Below are 18108 nucleotides of genomic sequence, written 5' to 3'. Positions count from 1 at the left end.
TTTGCAAATATTACATCCCACGCACTATCTAGTGAATTTTTCTTTTTAACAAAGCTGTTTGCCAATCGCATACACTTTGCTGCCACAGTGCAATATTCACAGTGGTTTATGCCTGTTGCATGAATAAAAAAAGTATTTTTAGAATAATTCATCACGCCATACCTTCTCATACATACACATATACACATATACACACATACATATGCAAACAAGTAAATTAATTTCCTTTTTTTTTCTTGTGAAATTTTTTTAAACAGATTAATGAAGAACCTATTTAATAATTGTGGACTTGTCCAATTGATAGTCAGTTAGAAAGTGCACTGAAATACCAGAGAAATGAATGGGCGAGTTGACATCGATTTTGCATTGAATATTTTTGAATCAATGATGGAATATTCTATTGAAAGTTGTGGATAATAAAGAATGGAAATGGAAGGAAGATAATGTAAGGCAATTCTTCTTAGCTGAGAAAAGGTTATAAAATGAATATATTGGTGATTATTTAGCTCTCAAGTGATGGAATAAATATTTTAAAATGCTCACACTTCATTAGACTGTAATAAGGCCACATTGGCAATCAAAGCATATAATAACGATATAACCGAAAAAAAATCCAAAGAAGTCAAATAAGGTCTTTTGCTGGCAAATTTTTGGAAAAAATTAATGGTCATCGAAACGCACTTTTTTTATTGTTTGAAGTATAGCAAAGCGTTGATGGTGTATTTTTCTAAATCAACTAAAATAGCGACTTTAAATTTGAAATCTGAAATTCAAAACGTTCAAATTTTTGTTTAAACATTTTACATTACAAAGTAAGAACAATAAGAAACAATTAAAACCAAAGTTAATGTGTATTAACGACCAGGATGGATTTATAGTGTAATTAATGATCAGGATAGATTTATAAATTATGAGCAGAAAAGCTTTGAATCAATTAATTTTTTTGCAGCCTTTATAAATTACGAACATCTGCACTTTTCGAAACGATAATAATACATACAAAGATATGTGTTGAGAAGGCAAATGATATGCATAGATAGGATTAGGGTTGACGTGGACTTGAATTCTTAATATAAAAAAAAAAAAGAAAAAAACTTGCAGTAAATCATTTGCTTGTTGGACGGGCATGCTGGATATTAAGTAAATAAAGTGTTAGTTCTCGCAACAAATATACATTGTTTTCATCTTATCAATATGAAATCCAACAACTTCCTGCTCTTCAGTTCTCTTACATTTCCTCTCCTTCAAAGTGTGATATCGATAATTTTAGTGAAAGTATCAGTGAACAGGCGTCTAACAACATTTCACCTTCTTCTTGGCCATTTCGTTTAGAAAATAGCATCCAGCATTTAGAAAAAAAAAAAAAAAAAAACTACACCCATTATTGCTTAGCATTTCTTTCCATTGTTAATTGTATGTGGTTGCTAGTAATAAATATAATGGAATTTATCCATAGCTCCTTATCCATCTGTCAAAATTTTTTCACTAATACATGTAATATGTCAATGCGTATCTTATATATATATAACACACACACACACACACACACACACGCACACACACACACAGACACGCACAACACACGCTCATAAATAATCATAACTAACACTACCTAGTCCTTACTTTAATTTATTTCATCGTGTTACCTGAAGATTTCTCATTTCATTCCACCTGGATGATCTATAAAGTTAGAAAAAAAAATCAAATTAGCTTGAAATGATTTTTTCTTATTGCATTTCACTTTCCTTTTTTCTTGGTGCAAATTAAAAAGAAGGAAGGAAAAATGAACAAACTCAGAAAACACACTGTTCAACTTTAAATTTCATCTGCTTCATTACAACACAGCCGGATCACAGGGAACATTCAGGACCAGAACGCATATTTCTTAAAGTTACAATGAGTATTTGGCTGTAAGTAGAAGCTACTAGTAGTCGTGAAACGAGGATTTACAAAGTTCAACTTCCTACTACTAACACTGCAGTTCATTTTAAAAGGTACATAATTTATTGTAAAAAGCTGTATCAAACTGATTCTCTTGTGGACAGGATCCATCTTTTTTACCAGTTCCTCTGGACTTCATCCGGTCATCCTTTTAGAGAATTAATTTAATTGCGAAAGGTCACCCTCGGAGAATGGTGGAAAAAGAAAGTCAGATATCACTTTGATTGTTGTAGAAAGGTCCCTTTGTTGCTTCAAACAACCCATAAAGGAGAAAAAAAAAATGGAAGAAACAGGTTGAATTTTGGATGAAATATTCGTCGAATGTGTCTCCGCTTGTGGTAGAAATCCTTTCCAAGCTTTCTTCATTTACTTCAATTTGGCGTTACACTAAGTCCATTTAATCATACCGTAAATGTTTCCCAAATATTTTCAAACTGTGCCAGTCATAGTTGCAATGTGCTAAGCTGGTTGTGCTAAAGAAAAGTTGGAGGATGGGGGGCGGTTCGATGAAAGACGTTTATGGGGTTAGGTGTTTCGGTTTTCCGATTTCTTCTTGAAAAGAGCTTGTAATACCCATTTCTTCGCTGACTTGTAAGTTCGAATAGCTAGATGTGTGGTAAAACTTTCTCGGTTCATTAGAAGTTTTCAAAATCTGTTCCATCTTGCTTCACTACCATCCAAGCTGTAACTAATTTCCGCCTCGCGATGGAAAAGAGATTGAATGAGTTAAGAAATATTCAGAAACAACTGACTTTAGCAATGGAAAACTTATCGCCTGATATATTGGTGATTATTGTTAGTAACTGATGCGCAATAACAGCTGAATTGAATAAAAAGACTATCCCTAACATACAGGATCAATAATGAGCAGAGATAGGAGCATGAAGAGGTTGGGATATAACCAAGGAGCGGCAATCGTAGTCGTTCAAACTAGGCGGTTCGTTCAACTGAAAGGTAAATTAAAGAGGGAGGTAAATCAAGTAGGGTATTTCACGAGCAGCATTTTGAGGCTGCTTACAGAAATCTGTATATGGCAGACTACGAGTTGCAGCCAGATAACCAACATAATTCACCAGAATTCTCGATGGTTCTGATTTGAAGTAACCTTTATTTCTGAAATGGAGAATTTATTAGTTTGATCTTTTTCAAACTTATGTGCGGCCGATTTATGTTCTTCAATTTGCTGATAAAAAAAGGTAGAACAAAACTGTTGAACGGCCGTGTCTTTACAACCCCGGAATCACAGTTTTCTGAAAATTTTTTTAAGAATCGTGTGTCTGATGTTCTCGAGATATCAGTGGGATAAACTGATATCCGTTTCTAGATGTTCTCATTATTACCAGTGCTTGTTGTCTTTTCGATATTTTCCTCGGGGATAGGTTTTAGGATCGGTAAGTTTTTTTTTGAAATTATGTCATTTTAAAGAGAGTTATGTTTGAAATGTAATTTTCAGCTCATTGTGGATGTTTAGCTATAATATTTTCATTATCTTCGAAGAAAATTTCTCATGTGCATGAATAAATAATTCTTATTGAATTTGTTTAAATTTTATAGATTTTTTTCTTGTCTTTCTTTTTCAGCAGTTATCGGTGGAGGCATTGGCGGTGCATCTTCTGCATATTTTTTGCGATCACTTGCACCATTGGAAGCCAACATTGAGATTCACTTATTTAATCAGGGTAGTATTGGAGGTATTCTCTTTTTTGTTGCACTCTTTTTCCAGTGAAGCAAATCTTGTGCATTACTTTCAAAACATAGGTCGCTGACAATGCTTCAGGCTAATTCATAATCGATGCTGCCATATATTTGTCATAAACTATAAATTTATTTATAAACGTTCTATGGGTTACTGCTGTGTTTGATTCATCAGCATTTGATTGCTTAATCAAGTTTAATGCATTTTCTAAATTTAATTGTTGCAGAAAAAAGTGTGCAAGTCGCGATGTTTGAGTTCCTCGAAAAAACTTTTTACTCACATTACTTCTACATGCAGCCTTATAGTTTTATGATGTATCTGGAATATATTTTAGGACGATTGACAACTGTTCAGATGCCGTACAATGGCAAGGTACGCATGTTTGAAGCCGGTGGCAGTGTTTTACACCCTTCTAATCTTTATTTCAGAAATTGGATGGAAAAATTTAGTAAGTGCTTTAAAGTTCTAGACTCTTCTGAATGCTATACGACATTGTTCATCATAATTACTTAATCAGCTGAAATTTTTTACTGTAGCATTAATACTTCCCTTTATCATTGTGCAATTTTTGGCTGAAATCTTTTTTAAAAAAAAGCTCACATAGCGTTGATATTGGTCATCTTTCTCTAATCACGGGAGTATAAAATTACTTCAGTTGAAATTTTATTTAATAGGACTGCACAAAAACAAGCCTTATGAAAACGATGTTGTGGGCATATGGAATGGTGAGAAATTTGTCTTTCTGGAAAGTTCATGGTATCTCATCACGTTTTATCGGCTGTTGAGAAGATACGGTTTTGATCAGTTGAAAAGTTATCTTGAAATCAGCAAACTCCTGTCGGATTTCAAGAACATTTATGCTGTGCTGGAGTAAATTTGTTCCTATTCTAAAAATCGTTTTTCAAATCCAATGAATTTTTCTTTATAAAAATAATTCACTAGCTGTTATTCGTATTAGTGTTGGAAACGAATGATAGTGCTTACGTTTGTTTTTTGAAATAGATTAATATTTACCATACATTCTACCATTCGATTTATTTCACTCGCTGATTAGGTCATTGATGGATACTTTTTTGTCTTAGCCAGGGCAAGTCGTTTGATACTGTGGATGCGATGGTAATGGCAATGTCAAGCCACCTTGCAAAATTGATAAATATGACAATGGAAGAGCATCTTGCCGAGAATGAATATCATGATCCATTTATCGTGGAATTCACAAATGCAGCACTTAACTGTAATTATGGGCAATCCGTTAAGGTTCAACTTTCAAATTTCTATTGGTTCAAATTTTATGATGAAATCACTGGTGCCGTTATATATGAATATCTGTCTTTTCCAGTCTGCTTCATTGTATATTCTATTAACATGCTGGTGTGAGATTGGAACCAAATTTCTGTACGCTCTTCATCCCTTACAGGAGATCACAGCATTTGTGGGTTTTGTTGGACTAGCTGGGTGTACATCTGGGCTTTACTCGGTTAATGGTTCGAATAAACTTATTGTTGAGAAACTGATCGACTATTCGAAAGTTAAATTAATTAGGTAGGTGTTCCTAAGTGTAGCCGTTTCATTCCTTCACTTGGAATTTCAGAAATGCTGACCTATTACAGTTAATGGTCAAAAAAGGATGTTATTTGTAGTACTCTATGCTGAGGTCTAGTTTTATTATTTCAGTGCAAAAGTGACCATTATTTCCAAACGGAACAATCAATTTGTGCTCTATGGACGTGATGGCCAGGGACTTGGTGCTAATTACGATTATGTAGTTGTTGCTGTGCCCTTACATCAAAAACAGCAGATTCAGATAGAAGGTTATCATGTTTTTGTTTTATCGCAAAGGACTCTCTTTCATCCATCTTGTATACAATTAATTATCTTTTGGGATGAGTCGGGTTTCGTGGTAAAAGGCAAAGAAGGATTATTCAGGCCTTTACTGTTTTTTAAATATGTTTTTAGTGGATTGTGATTACGAGAGATTTTTGCGCAGCTTAAGGCTCTTCATTTAGGTGTGAACTGGGAGGGCCAGCGTGGCAAATTCAAACAAATTATCGCAACATTTTTAGAGGTTCTTTTTTAAATTATTCTTATTTTACTGTTTAGTTCTGCTCAGTTTTGCAGTCAACATGTCGAAACCGCTTGCTGATGTTGTCACGTGAAATGCTTGTTTATCCTTATCGGTGTAAGCTCTAGAACCCTTAGAAGTGACCCTTTCTTGTACGCATTGCTGCGGATAGGATGGGAAAAACTACTCAAAAAATACACACATCAGCGATTCAATTTTTGCAGGGGTCATTACGCGCAACGCACTGGTCACTGTCTGAGAATGATATATTGACCACAGTAATTGTGTGCAACAACAGTTTGTCATACAACTCATTAGGCAGTTTTATTTGTTTATTTATAATGAGAAAATCGTGACAATTTCCACATACTCAAAGTTTTTGTTGTTTCAGGACAGATTTTACCTGCTGATTATCGAGAAAGTGAGTCCTTGCCGAAAACAGGTCCAAATAAAATATGGAAATTATTTTCGAGTAAAAATCTAACTGACTCTGAGTTATCGCTTTACTTTAGTGAAGTCAAAAATGTTAAAAGGGTAAGATAATTCGATATTTCACTTCACTTTATTGCTTTTTGAAATGCATTGCTTAAAACGTATCGAAAAAACGTATATTTCAACCTTCCCGATCTTGAAGTTCCCGAAAGTTTTTCTTTTGATTAGCGTGTAATTTTTAGCTTTCATTTCTCGCATACCCGGAATACAAGGAATATCCTGCCGATCGCCCTAAGTTTCGTATCGCGAAAAATATCTGTTTCGTGAATGCAGTGGAATGGTTAGCAAGTACTATCGAAATGAGCGCCATCGGTGGTCGTAATTGTGCTAACATGTTTTTAAGAGATTTCGGACTTGTCGAAGTTGATAGAACCACAAAGACGGAGTTATGAGGAACATAGGATTAGAAAAATTAGAAGCAGCTTATCAGGGTTTTATGGTATCGAATAGTTGATTCGTAGCATAATGCAAATTACATAAACATAGTATCTGCTACGAAAAACAACAAATGTTCTGAGCTAATTTACCTACTTGCACATGCAGTCAATAACGAAAATTTGTTGTTAACTGTATGTGCAAGTAGGTAAATTCAAAATTACTCGAGCTTAATAAAATTCTATTTCGTGTACTGCCTCTGTTATGATCTTTTCGTTTAGATGAAATAATGTAATTGCCTATAGTAGAATATCTTTATAATCTTTCCCTTGAAGGATAGGTTGAGCAGTGGATATCGTCTCTTGTTCATTCACTATAAATATTCTGTGCTTGAAGAATCATACATCCAGTAAGCATTCGTAATAGTGTAGTCGCGTTCCGTTCAAAGTATAATCCTTCGCGCAAATGATTTGTCTTTTACTTCAAATATTCTGTTGCATCTGATGTGCACTTTCAATCTGTGTTTGTAGTGTTATAGTTATTAAATGGATTTATTATAACAAAATCATGTACAACGAACTGCATCATTAAAAAACGAGTAGGAAGATAATCGAGAACAAAGAGGAAACAAAACTAAAAACTTTATATCATGAAGGAACTTAATTTATAAATCATGGAGTACAGTGAATATTTCTTCATATCTGACAAGATCATTTTATTATCAGTAATTCATTAGAAGGGACCAAGAAAAATCAAATAATGGAGTAAATTCGACAGAAAAAGAGAGCAAGTAACTTATTTCATGTGTGCATTTTTAAAAGTGCTGGAATATGAAGAGGTGCTGTCATGAAACAAACGTGCTTCACATAATATTAACATATCCATTCTGCCAACAGTTATACACTACATTCGATAATACGCAAAATATGACACTGTAAAATGGTAGCAACGAAGAATAACTGCTGGTTATTCGTATTTTGAGTCCTCATGGTGCTTCACGCAAACGATGGATGTGCAGTGAACAACGTTACAGTAATAGGCATATTATTTTCTATCTTCTTAGTAGCAAAAATAGCAGTGTGTGAGACTTATGCTCATATAGACGCCATCTCACATCAATGCTTAGAAACAATATTCTCGTGCAAAAGCATGCTAATGGCCTGTTTGACCTTTGCATGAGATGAGTACTCTTTCAACTATTGCGATAATGCCATTGGTAATTATATCATCTTACCAATTTTGACTAAGAATTGCATCGATATTTACGTCCTCTTCAACTACAATACTCTCCCCGGTTCACTCTCAATCACTTCTACCAATACGAAGCGAACACATCCATCTACTCCCTCATTTCATTCCCCAATAGCTATCCATGACACCACCAGATCATCATTCTCACTACCATCTTTGGTCACTCGTATAAACGCGGCAATCGTTAAATTTAGGTAGAAAGGCGGAGTTTTTATTTGGCGGGCGTTTGTTAATGTTTGTTGCTTCTCACGTTACACGTTTAAGTCATACTTGTGCATATGTTTGTTGCTTGTAATGTTTCATATTAAGATTACACCTTTTCTCTGACTTCTGGAGCAACTGAGAGATTTTATAAGATATGCGTGCTCGTAGAAGTTGGAGAGATTGGAAGGGAAAGGGAAGGACATTATGGTTGACAGCCATAGCTGCTGTGAAGAGTTGTTAGAGTTTAGTGTTGTAGGAACTGAGGAAATACCGGAATTAATATAGGTGTGCAAGTGATGAGCTAAGAGGAGAGCTAACGCCCAGCTATGGTTGTTCCTTGCCCGACACTGATAGATTATTTATAGCAGGCAACCAACTGTCCGAGTTACAGGGATATCCAGAGTGATTGCAGCCCGCTTAGATCATATCATCAATCTGTTTTCATGCGTGGATTCTGACGAGTGCTGCTAATTTTACGAGCCATCTTATATGCTGATAAGCGTATCTGTTTTATGGTACTGAACGATATTCTCTAATTGCTGTTTATTCATCATGGAGCATGATCATTTCTATTAAATTTCCACTTTTAAGATGTTGACAAGTGATTGAACCCTACAGGTATCTATTACAGAACAATGACGACAAAGGGTTGGGACAGTATGCGATGGGGTAAGTGGATCGTTGTTGGTGGAGCATGTATTGCAAGTGGTGCCGCTGTTTGGTGGTATGTTCGAAAACAGACCAGAAATGTAAGTTTTGTAATTATCTGAAGTTTTTAGATACTATTTTCGGTAGTGCAAACGAGAAAACGTTGTAATTAAGTTGCATATATTTTCGTGTTTTAGCTATTTGTTATTATCATTTCCGAGTTTAATTTCTGTGACGAAGTATGGTGGTGAGGATTTAATGAAGAAATGGGAAGTTTACTTAATTACTGCTCTTGTATTCAAGTGCTTACAATGCCACACATACTTCTATCAGTGATTAGAATGAGCAAGGACAAGATAGCGCAGAAACAAAAGGTGCAAACCAACCAACAGCATCACTTCCTTATACAGTTCCAATTTTAAGTTTATTCATTCATCAATCATTAAGAAATGGATTTTCATATCTGAGTACTTTTTATTTTGTAGGCAGTCAACGGTTCTAAAAACAATGTTCGGCCAACTGCTTCTGTTGCTCCATGTCCAGTGCTTTTTCCAGGTATCTTAGAAAGTAGTCGGACAGTGTTAATTTTTTATGTGTGTATGTGCTTCTAAGCTGTAAATCTACAAAAAGGTTGATTTAGAGCGTAAATCATGTTCCAGGTATGCAAAGTTCGAAGGAGGTGAAGGATAGGGGCAATGAATATTTCAAGCAATGCTCTTATAAGAAAGCTGCTGAAGCTTTTACGGAAGCCATCAGTCTTTGTCCACCAGAATATAAAAATCATCTGGCTGTATGCTATCAAAATCGGGCTGCTGCATATGACAGACTGGTGCTGGTTATGATTCTGACTTTAATTAATTTTGATGCTGGAAGTAGGGGTCTTTTTTTTTTATCAGTTCTGCATACCTTAGCAGCATGTTGCATATTATCTTTAGTTTCTTATTACTTGAATTTCATAGAAAAATTTGTAGAATTTTAGGGAGACCCGGCACGGTCAATTGTGGATTGCACGAAGGCATTGGGGTTAGACCCGCTTTATTTCAAGGCTGTAGTGCGACGAGCAAAAGCTTACCTATCACTCAGTAGACCGGAGGAAGCACTAGATGGTTTTTTTTGCTGTATCTAGATTTTCATTTCGTTTCTACTAGCGCCGTGTTTTTCTGTCACCTTTTGGTAGACATTTTACTATCCAAAGAAAAAAGGCCTTTAGCTCCATTCTTCAACAAAAGACTTTTATGCTTTCTGATCCTAAACCATCATGCTACATTCTTCTGTCATCTGCTTCAAAAATGGGTATCCATAGTTCTTGCAGATCTTACGTATGCATTCGTTATGAATCCGGAAGCTTCAGAATCACTTAAAACGGATGTTGATAGTGCAGTTGCACTTGCTGCTGCCAATTTGGTTGAACACGTAGTAAGGTTTTGTTTCCCCTTTATGAATTCTATTCTTCAATTTTTTTTTTGTAGATATAAAAACAGTCATTAACTTATGATATGCTTGCATTTGTGCATGGTTTAATTATCTCTGATATGATTATGTAAATATTCTAAAATTTCCAGAAGAATACGCGAGAGTCCATACCAGTAAGAGATGAATTAGTGCTGTTGTGGCGTAGTTCATATGTCAATGACCCAATATTACGTGATTTGAAAGAAGAATCTCATTCTTCTAGGTATGATTTAGCTTGTTGATGTTGTTAATAATCTTCAGTAAGAAATTTCAGTGGAAGGAAAGAATAAAGGTAACACTATGTATTGCTATATATTATCATTACTTTGGAGCTGTTTAATTTTTTTTCAGTTTTTGGTTTAATAAGTCATGTGCAGTGTGGTCTTTTTACTAAAATATTATATTTCTGTATGTCAGTGTTCGGTATCAGGCAGTGAGTTTGTTTATATAAAGCAGATGATGAAGTCAGTGGGAGTTTTTTATCTACTACTCCTTTTAAAAACCTATTGTTTCTTAAAATCATGTCAAATTGGACTTGATTGAGAAAAGGTTTGAGCCATCTAAGTTTACTTGGTCGTTGCTTAGGGAAATGCATCTTTATTAAAAAGTCGTTATTTCAGCACAGGTTCTTAATTTCATACATATTTCTTCGTTTACAGTCCGTATGACCAAGCACTGGAAGCAATACGACAGAGACATTACGAGGAAGTTATACCTCTTATTGAGAATGATTTATTGGTACAGCAGTCAGATCCAAATCACTTAAATGTTACTTCTATTCTTCGTGATTACATACTTCAAGCGCGTTTTGCTTTGATGAAAGAAAACGTAATGGTTAGTATCACGTATTTGCTTATTTAATGCTTGTTCTTAAGTCGTCAATTCTTAAATCGTTTCCGTTCCCCATCGCAAAATTTCTCATCAAATTAAAAAACATCGTCAGGGGATTTTATGGCTTTTTTCTCTTTTGGCAATTCAATGGAGTCTAACCGGCAGTTTTTACTTTGTTAGAGCTCACGGATATTTTAAATCTTTATCCATAACTGCATCAATGCTCGATTATTTAATTTCGTAAAATACATCAACCTCGTCTATTCAGTGGCCATCTCTCGCTGATTTATCGAGTCTGTTTTACTTCTTCATAACGCTGGCTTGGAGATGTACCATATAATTTTACCTGTTATTGCAGTCACTGAAAGAACGCTTAGCTGCTTTTGACAGTATGTGGAATACATTGAATGAAGATTCTCAGTGTGAGATAACTAATAAACGTTTTCGATCAATGTATCACATTTTGCTTGCAGCCTGGAAAATTCTTGAACACTGCAGCGATGTTGAGAGGTGCGTTTTTTTTTTTTTTTTTATTCAAGTATTCAACTACCAGATAAAGAGTGATATCTGGAATGTGAACTTCATTCCATTTTTTTATTGTATCTTTATTACAGGTCACTGAAAAAATTTTTCGTGAATCTGAAGGGTGAATAGGTAATGGAAATGGTTTAGCTACGTTTCCTTTTGTAGAACTTTATCTTTTCACTGCACCAATTTGTGCATATATTTCTCGATATAGCGGAATCCTGATTAGAAACGAATCATAAAAGTAGGGATTGGGAAGTGTTAGATGTAAAAATCGACGTAATCAAAATTAATTTCATTGCTGCAGTGAATTCAACCGTGCCGTCGAAATTGATCGGACGAATGTTGATATTTATTTGGGTGCCGCTTTGCTATTATCCGAAAATGGACAGCTGCAAGAAGCAATTGATTATTTAGATCAGCTCAATAAAATTGATCCAACGCATCATCTGGTCAAGTATGTTTTTTCTGCTTTTTAACTTTGTACTGTGATGAATTCATCCTTTGGTTGGTTGTTAATCGTCTACTTGGTTCTTTTTGACCTTTCGCTTTTTTGTAGTTCTGACATTTACTCTCATATTTAAAAGTCGATTGTTATATAATTCAGGGTAGTTTTTATTTGAGGCATATGAGGGCAAACTGCAAAATGGCTTTGAAAGCTTCAGTGGGTGATGTTGGCGGTGCTATGGCTTGTATGACAAAAGTTGATCAGCTCCTGCAAATGAACGAAAATGCTGATCCAGTGCTTTACCTTATCACTGGACGAGTTTGCCTTTGCTCCTCTTTTTTTGTTTTACTAAAGTATCATGGGCTGTTGCAGGGATTCATATTATAGTTAAATAGAGAATCATCATTTGTTTACTTGGAAGTAATTGGCCATTTCAATGCATGATGAATTTGTTTCATTCTGTAACAGTTTATCAGCAATAATTATTTCAGCTGTACTATGCAGCTCAAAATAAAGATTTGGCAAAAGCTTCATTTAAAAAAGCTGCTGAAAGTATTCCTGATTACGCTGCACCAATGTTTTATCTTGCGTAAGTTTTATGAACATTTTTAGGTTGAAATACTGCATAGTTCTTCTTAAGTAAAAGAAAGAAGAAAATACGTTGCTGTTGTTTTTCTTTTTTTCTATTTTGTTTTATTTTTCTGCTTCTGATTTTCTCTTTTCTTTCAGGATGGTAGAAGCAGAAGAGATGGAGGGTTCTCCGAATCAAATGGCCGTGCTGGAGTCAAAAATGAAGGTATGTTTGGAAAGAGAAAAGGCTAATCCGGACGCCTTGGCTATTCTAGCAAAAATAGCATTTCAAAGGTTCGTGTGGTATTTGTACATATATATGTATATATATATATATATGTAAGAAGAAAATCAAGGGAGAGAATCTTGATGTTCATATGGGATTCTTGGTCATTTAGTGCAACTTATTTTATGGAGATTTCGTCTGTGCAACTCATCATGACATAATTTTTTAGTGTATAGTCACTTTAAGATTACATCGTACTGTTGTTTCTTTTTTCAGACAGCAACTTGATGAGGCTTTGCATTTATATGAACAGTGTATTGAAGTATGTCCTGTTCATACGAACGAAGCATCGCTTCTTCCAGCTGTAACAGATTACGTACAAATACGTTCTTTGCGTAAAGCAGTTGAGAAATTGCAACAAACTGCTGCGCCTCCGGTTGATGCATCATGTAGTGTACGTTAGTCGTTTTTTGGATTGCTGTGTAATTTAGTAGAACACTACGTTTCACGTCTGCGAATTTTTGTAATTTTTCGCAGACTACCGAAATATTTTTATATCTTCTGGGAACTTTTTCCTTTTTCTTTTGAAATCAAAATTGGCTCACTTTTTGAACTATTATGTTGTGGATCTCAGTCTCGTTGGTAGGATCGTTGGAGGTACCTATAGTCACTTCATTACTTTCTTTTTTTTTAACTTAATATTTCAGATTTTGGAAACCTGATGATGTAAGACGAAAATACTGATGCTTGGAATTTTACTGTTTTGCTACAGGTTTTTTTTAAAGGTTTGAGACTATAACTTAGTGTCAGTTAGTATCATATTTTCATGAGACCGCCTGCATTCCTTATAGTGTCGAATTTAATTTTCAAAACATCTCTAGGTGCAAGAATTTTTTGTACTTCGTTCCTGTTTCATTTTCTTTTTTAGCGCTGATTGGCGGATTTACATTTTGTATGAATTCTTTGTTGTGTTGTTTTTATGATGGTAATAATTCGTTCATCGTATTATATTTGTTTTGTCATTTTTTAAATAAAATTTATGCAGATCTTACTTACCATGCAGTTCGTTTCGAGAATGATCGGGCATATATTGGCGCATTCTAGCTTTTCGGCTGTTGTTTAATATTTGGTCTGCATTCGTCTACCTTGACCGCCATACAACTTTTCAACAGTACTCTGTTGAGTTCTTTTAATTCTTGTTAAATTGGGTCGATGTTATGGGAAGCCACAACGTGTGATCGTTGATATTCTGTGACCGCTATTTACTCTTCTCTATTCAGTTCAGTTTTGAAGACTTAAGTACGAACAGACGCCAATTGTTGCGTGAGAGCTTGTTCTATTTGGAAATAAATCCGATGAAAATGTTTGACCCTTTTAACAGAAGGGAATTTTAATGTGTCGGGACTCCATTTAATCTCCAGTTATTTCCGAAACAATCATTTGTCCTTATTTACCGAAAAAAAGTACGAGCAGTGGATATTATGCTCAAAGTTAGGTGGTAGTGAAGATTGGTTTAATGGGACTGACATCCTTTTAGATTCACAATGTTACAGCGATTCGAAGTGTCATGTCATTTTGTCGGAAGAACAAGAGAGTGGCATTTTAAAGGCCGTTGACCGACACTTATTCGTAAGAAGACCCAATAAAAGCGATAGACGGGTTCACTTCTTAACTTTTCAACTTCAATTACTCCAAGATATTTGATAGGGAAAAGAAAGTGCCATCACTAACTAACCGCTTATTAAGAAATGCCGATTTGGATATGAAGTGTTTTTTCAACCCTTATATTTATGAAGGCCTTGGCATTTGTTTCACGGAAGGAATTGTGATTGCAGCAGTATTTGAATTTCCAGAGGGACTGGCTGCTCAGTTAAGGTGCTTTTAAGCTGTAATACCTGTGATAATTTATAAACACTAATCACATACTGAGCTGGGTACAACTTAATAGGTGATCACTAATTAAAATTCACAAACGGAGATACTGCTTAAAAATATATGATAGCTATATAAATCTTGTGTCTTTTCACCTTATTAAAATCCCAGTGGGACTTTTTTACCACCAAAGCATGTCGTGCCATGTGACACCGATTTTAAACTTGTTACGAAATTTTGAAACATTCTTGTAGATATAGATAGAATAATTCCTAAATACGCAACGCATCGGTTTCCGATACAGTTCGATGACATGGACATATACTAGTGTGGTATTAATTCGGACTAGAAGTTTCAGAAATTCCTGCTTGAAACCCCAGGATATTTGAGTCTCGAGTTGTGGGGCTTGCAAACATTTCTATGAATAATAGATAACATTGCTGTTTATTTGTAAATTGAACGGTGATTTTGGTACTGGATCGCGCAAAACATTAGTGTAACTGGTTCTTGATAGGGATGAATAAAACTGGATATGACTGGTCTCGTAGAACGGGATAATGTAAGAAAAAGCCCTGTAAATTGAAACGGAATCAATTTTAGAATAAAGAAAAAAGAAGTCTGGGATAGACAGAGCTTCGAAACACTTTTTCTTCTCATTTCGCAAGAGAACAGATAGGTTGAGGAAGGAGATATCACTCATTAAGGTAGAAGTGAATGTGTTCAGGAGTATTTTTTCTCACCAATAATTCATCAACCATCACCTTGTTGTAAAGCAACCATTATCTCTTTGATTCATTAAGTCAAACAACTTATAAATAGTGATTTGTAAAAAAGGTTTCTTAGATTATACCTTTTCTTCTTCTTGAGAACTCATTTAGTAATGAAAGTTATATAGAAATATCTGACGAATGAATTTTAGCAAGCATCAATTACATAGAAAAGCTGATAAAGATGTGATATTCCTCTGAGATTTCAAAATCCTGAATCATTAGAAGTCTATTCCTGAATGCTTACCTTATTCTTGCCATTCACGATTAATCCGAAACATCATGACTCAAAAATTGAAAATTTTGGAGCAGTTGTTATGTATTAAGGAACAAGCAGAATAGCAGCGTTTGACAACGTGCCTCGAGTTTTGCATTTATATTACGATTTGCATGATATGAGCAAAATGAAATGGTAACCGGTTCTTCCTATCCGTGATGATAATGATGAATGGCGATATTCACAGTGATGAAATAGCAATTTCTCAGGACTGTTTAACAAGTGTGACACATCCCATGACAAATCAATCTATGGATACCACTAGATCATCTTATCCTATCTCATCTTTAGCTGGCTATCGGGATTGGTAATTTCTCATGATGACTAATACTAATATATATATATATATTTGTATATGTATGTGTTATGCATGTATATGTGTATGTATATGTGTATATATGTATATATGTATATATGTATGTATGTATGTATGTATGTATGTATGTATGTATGTGTGTATGTATGTATGTATGTACGTATGTATGTATGTATATATATGTATGTGTTTCTTTCGTTTATGTACAATATGTATGGCTGAATAGTTAGTTATGTTCGACGGCAACCGCCATTTTCAAAAATTTTGTCAAGTTGTCATCATTGCCAGCTGAGGTGACATTTCCGATGATTGTTCCGTCGTCGCAAATAAATACCAGCCGTACACAGCCCCAGCAAACAAACCGCACAGAGCAATGACAGCAGTGGTGGCATCTGCGGTGATGGTAATGCGAAATTACAAAACAACCCAATCGACTTCGAAGTCACTATTTTAACAATTCACAACTTGTTTTAATTTCAGGTATCCACCCCCGCCTACCCCACACACCAATATTCAAGAGCACTACCCCGCGGTATCTTTCTCGCTTTTCTTGTCATCGCTCTCTGCTGCTATCATCGTCACTTTTGATTTATTCAAAATTTCTACCCACAAAGTCACAAAAGGCCATCAACTCCCCAAACCGCTTTCCCCTGATAGTTCCGCGTGTCATTTATGTTACTTTAACGATATTTCACAGTGATCTTATAAATACTTTTAAAATTAACACATTACATCCAACATCCTGGTTGGTTGCCATTGTTTAGACTGAAACAGACTCTGGTAAAGGAACGTACCTCGACTTTTCAATCTACCTGACTGATAGGAATTCCATTTTCTGTTGACTGTCCAATGCTTCGTCATCTGTACACATTTTCCACTGTCTTTGAATTTGCATCGTGATATTTTGAAGAGTAAAATAAGCGCTTAAAAATGCCTCTATCATTCATAAAATGGTAGCCGATAGCGCTGATAATGTTTGGTTAGGACTTTGATTTTAATTTATTGAAGAATTTTTGGCTTCAAAATCAATTCCCCTTTAATGTGAATCACTATGAATGTCCACTGGGTGAGTGACGCAGTTTGCCATGCCTAATCTTATTCACATTCCAAAACGTCGTAGTATATTTTTCACACACTGAAAAGTTTTTATTTTTCTTTTTTTGGAAGTCGGAGAGAAAAGAGTCATAAAAGGATGGAGAAGATACTCAGTAAAACGGCACTGCAAAATGAATAAAAACAGTGTGAATCAAGTTCTGGATAACAATTTTTCCGGTGCTACTAAGAGAGAAACAATTTTATTGAAATTACTGACCAAAGCTAAATTTTCAGTGTGATAAAATAGCCACCATGGGTTGGAACTCTCTTCGGAGCCGAACAGTGTCAGATGATACCAAAATGTTGAATGAAATGGACAATGTTCCAGAATCAAAATCCGCAATTATTCGAAATTCTGATGGTTAACTTGGCATTTCCTTCCAAATGTTAAAATCTAAAATTCATACAATCCACATCACACACCGTGATTTTTCCAATCATTGCTTTACAATAACTGTAAAGATGCCGAAATCATAAGTTTATTGCAAATACACTCTTTTTAAATTTGCTATTCAAATTTCTTTCTTCTAATGATTTAAAAAGTTGGAAAATCTTCGAATTCAGAGCGAATGATTTATTTACAGGTGCCTTAGGTGGCTTTGTGTCAATGATCAGTTATGCGACAAATCAGGCTTACTGTTTGGCAGCTCAAATCGATCAGTCCATTAATGACAAATACATTAACATTGAGCCAACCAATGATCCGGAGTGTTTTCAAATCGTCAATATCCAGGCTTGAGTTGCTATCTGTTTTGCGTTGTTCAAACACTGAGTTTTTTTTTATCTCTGGAATAAGGTCTACAAAATAAATTTACACTGATAACTGCACATACTTTTAACTTTCAAATTTGAAAGAAGAGAAAACTGGACAGCGATACTAGAATCATATTTTTGTTGCTTCTTAATTCCTTAACTTATTCCTTAGTGGGAATTTCTGTTGGAACCTTTTTTTTTTTACTAGAATGTAGCTGAAGATATAAGTCTGCTGCCGATATTCATACAGGTGCATCATAATCCCAAAGAGCGCTTGCCACTACAGCATCTGATTGATCAAGCTGCT

General features: G+C 35.0%; 3 protein-coding genes across 3 annotated transcripts in view; all 3 read left to right on the top strand.

Annotated features, from left to right (window-relative positions):
* Window positions 1-2794: 2794 nt before the first annotated feature.
* On the top strand, window positions 2795-7968 carry LOAG_06248 (hypothetical protein). Its single transcript, XM_020447099.1, has 11 exons — window positions 2795-3332; window positions 3522-3632; window positions 3972-4085; window positions 4312-4507; window positions 4720-4894; window positions 5055-5179; window positions 5312-5448; window positions 5644-5702; window positions 5924-6017; window positions 6091-6233; window positions 6374-7968. Exons 1-11 carry the CDS (start codon window positions 3266-3268, stop codon window positions 6581-6583), a joined length of 1431 nt encoding a protein of 476 aa, XP_020302636.1. The 5' UTR covers window positions 2795-3265; the 3' UTR covers window positions 6584-7968.
* A 434-nt stretch (window positions 7969-8402) lies between these two features.
* LOAG_06247 (hypothetical protein) lies at window positions 8403-13766 on the top strand. The gene is made up of 15 exons (XM_020447098.1): window positions 8403-8536; window positions 8653-8770; window positions 9155-9224; window positions 9329-9498; window positions 9649-9775; window positions 9982-10085; window positions 10232-10344; window positions 10781-10955; window positions 11311-11462; window positions 11785-11934; window positions 12102-12243; window positions 12417-12514; window positions 12655-12789; window positions 12998-13175; window positions 13429-13766. Exons 2-15 carry the CDS (start codon window positions 8657-8659, stop codon window positions 13441-13443), a joined length of 1743 nt encoding a protein of 580 aa, XP_020302635.1. The 5' UTR covers window positions 8403-8536; window positions 8653-8656; the 3' UTR covers window positions 13444-13766.
* Window positions 13767-17273: 3507 nt separating this feature from the next.
* Window positions 17274-18108, top strand: part of LOAG_17131 (hypothetical protein) — a 4313-nt gene continuing 3478 nt past the window's right edge. The window contains exons 1-2 of the mRNA XM_020449789.1: window positions 17274-17409; window positions 17633-17781. Of these exons, the coding sequence (XP_020306632.1) occupies window positions 17301-17409; window positions 17633-17781 (258 nt within the window). The 5' untranslated portion in view covers window positions 17274-17300. The remainder of the gene's footprint in view (window positions 17410-17632; window positions 17782-18108) is intronic.

This window comes from Loa loa (genome assembly GCF_000183805.2).
Source record: "Loa loa unplaced genomic scaffold supercont3.43, whole genome shotgun sequence".
Taxonomy (NCBI): Eukaryota; Metazoa; Nematoda; class Chromadorea; order Rhabditida; family Onchocercidae; genus Loa; species Loa loa.
Note: the sequence above shows the minus strand (reverse complement) of the source record. Positions and strands in the feature narration are given on the sequence as shown.

Excerpts from the sequence above, each read along its gene's own strand:
- LOAG_06248 (XM_020447099.1), top strand. The coding sequence starts at position 3,266 with ATGTTCTCATTATTACCAGTGCTTGTTGTCTTTTCGATATTTTCCTCG. Across the intron at positions 4,895-5,054 it reads ATTATGGGCAATCCGTTAAG|GAGATCACAGCATTTGTGGG; the intron begins GTTCAACTTTCA and ends CATCCCTTACAG. Across the intron at positions 5,449-5,643 it reads ACAGCAGATTCAGATAGAAG|GTGTGAACTGGGAGGGCCAG; the intron begins GTTATCATGTTT and ends CTCTTCATTTAG.
- LOAG_06247 (XM_020447098.1), top strand. The coding sequence starts at position 8,657 with ATGACGACAAAGGGTTGGGACAGTATGCGATGGGGTAAGTGGATCGTT. Across the intron at positions 9,499-9,648 it reads CTGCTGCATATGACAGACTG|GGAGACCCGGCACGGTCAAT; the intron begins GTGCTGGTTATG and ends GTAGAATTTTAG. Across the intron at positions 12,790-12,997 it reads GCAAAAATAGCATTTCAAAG|ACAGCAACTTGATGAGGCTT; the intron begins GTTCGTGTGGTA and ends TTCTTTTTTCAG.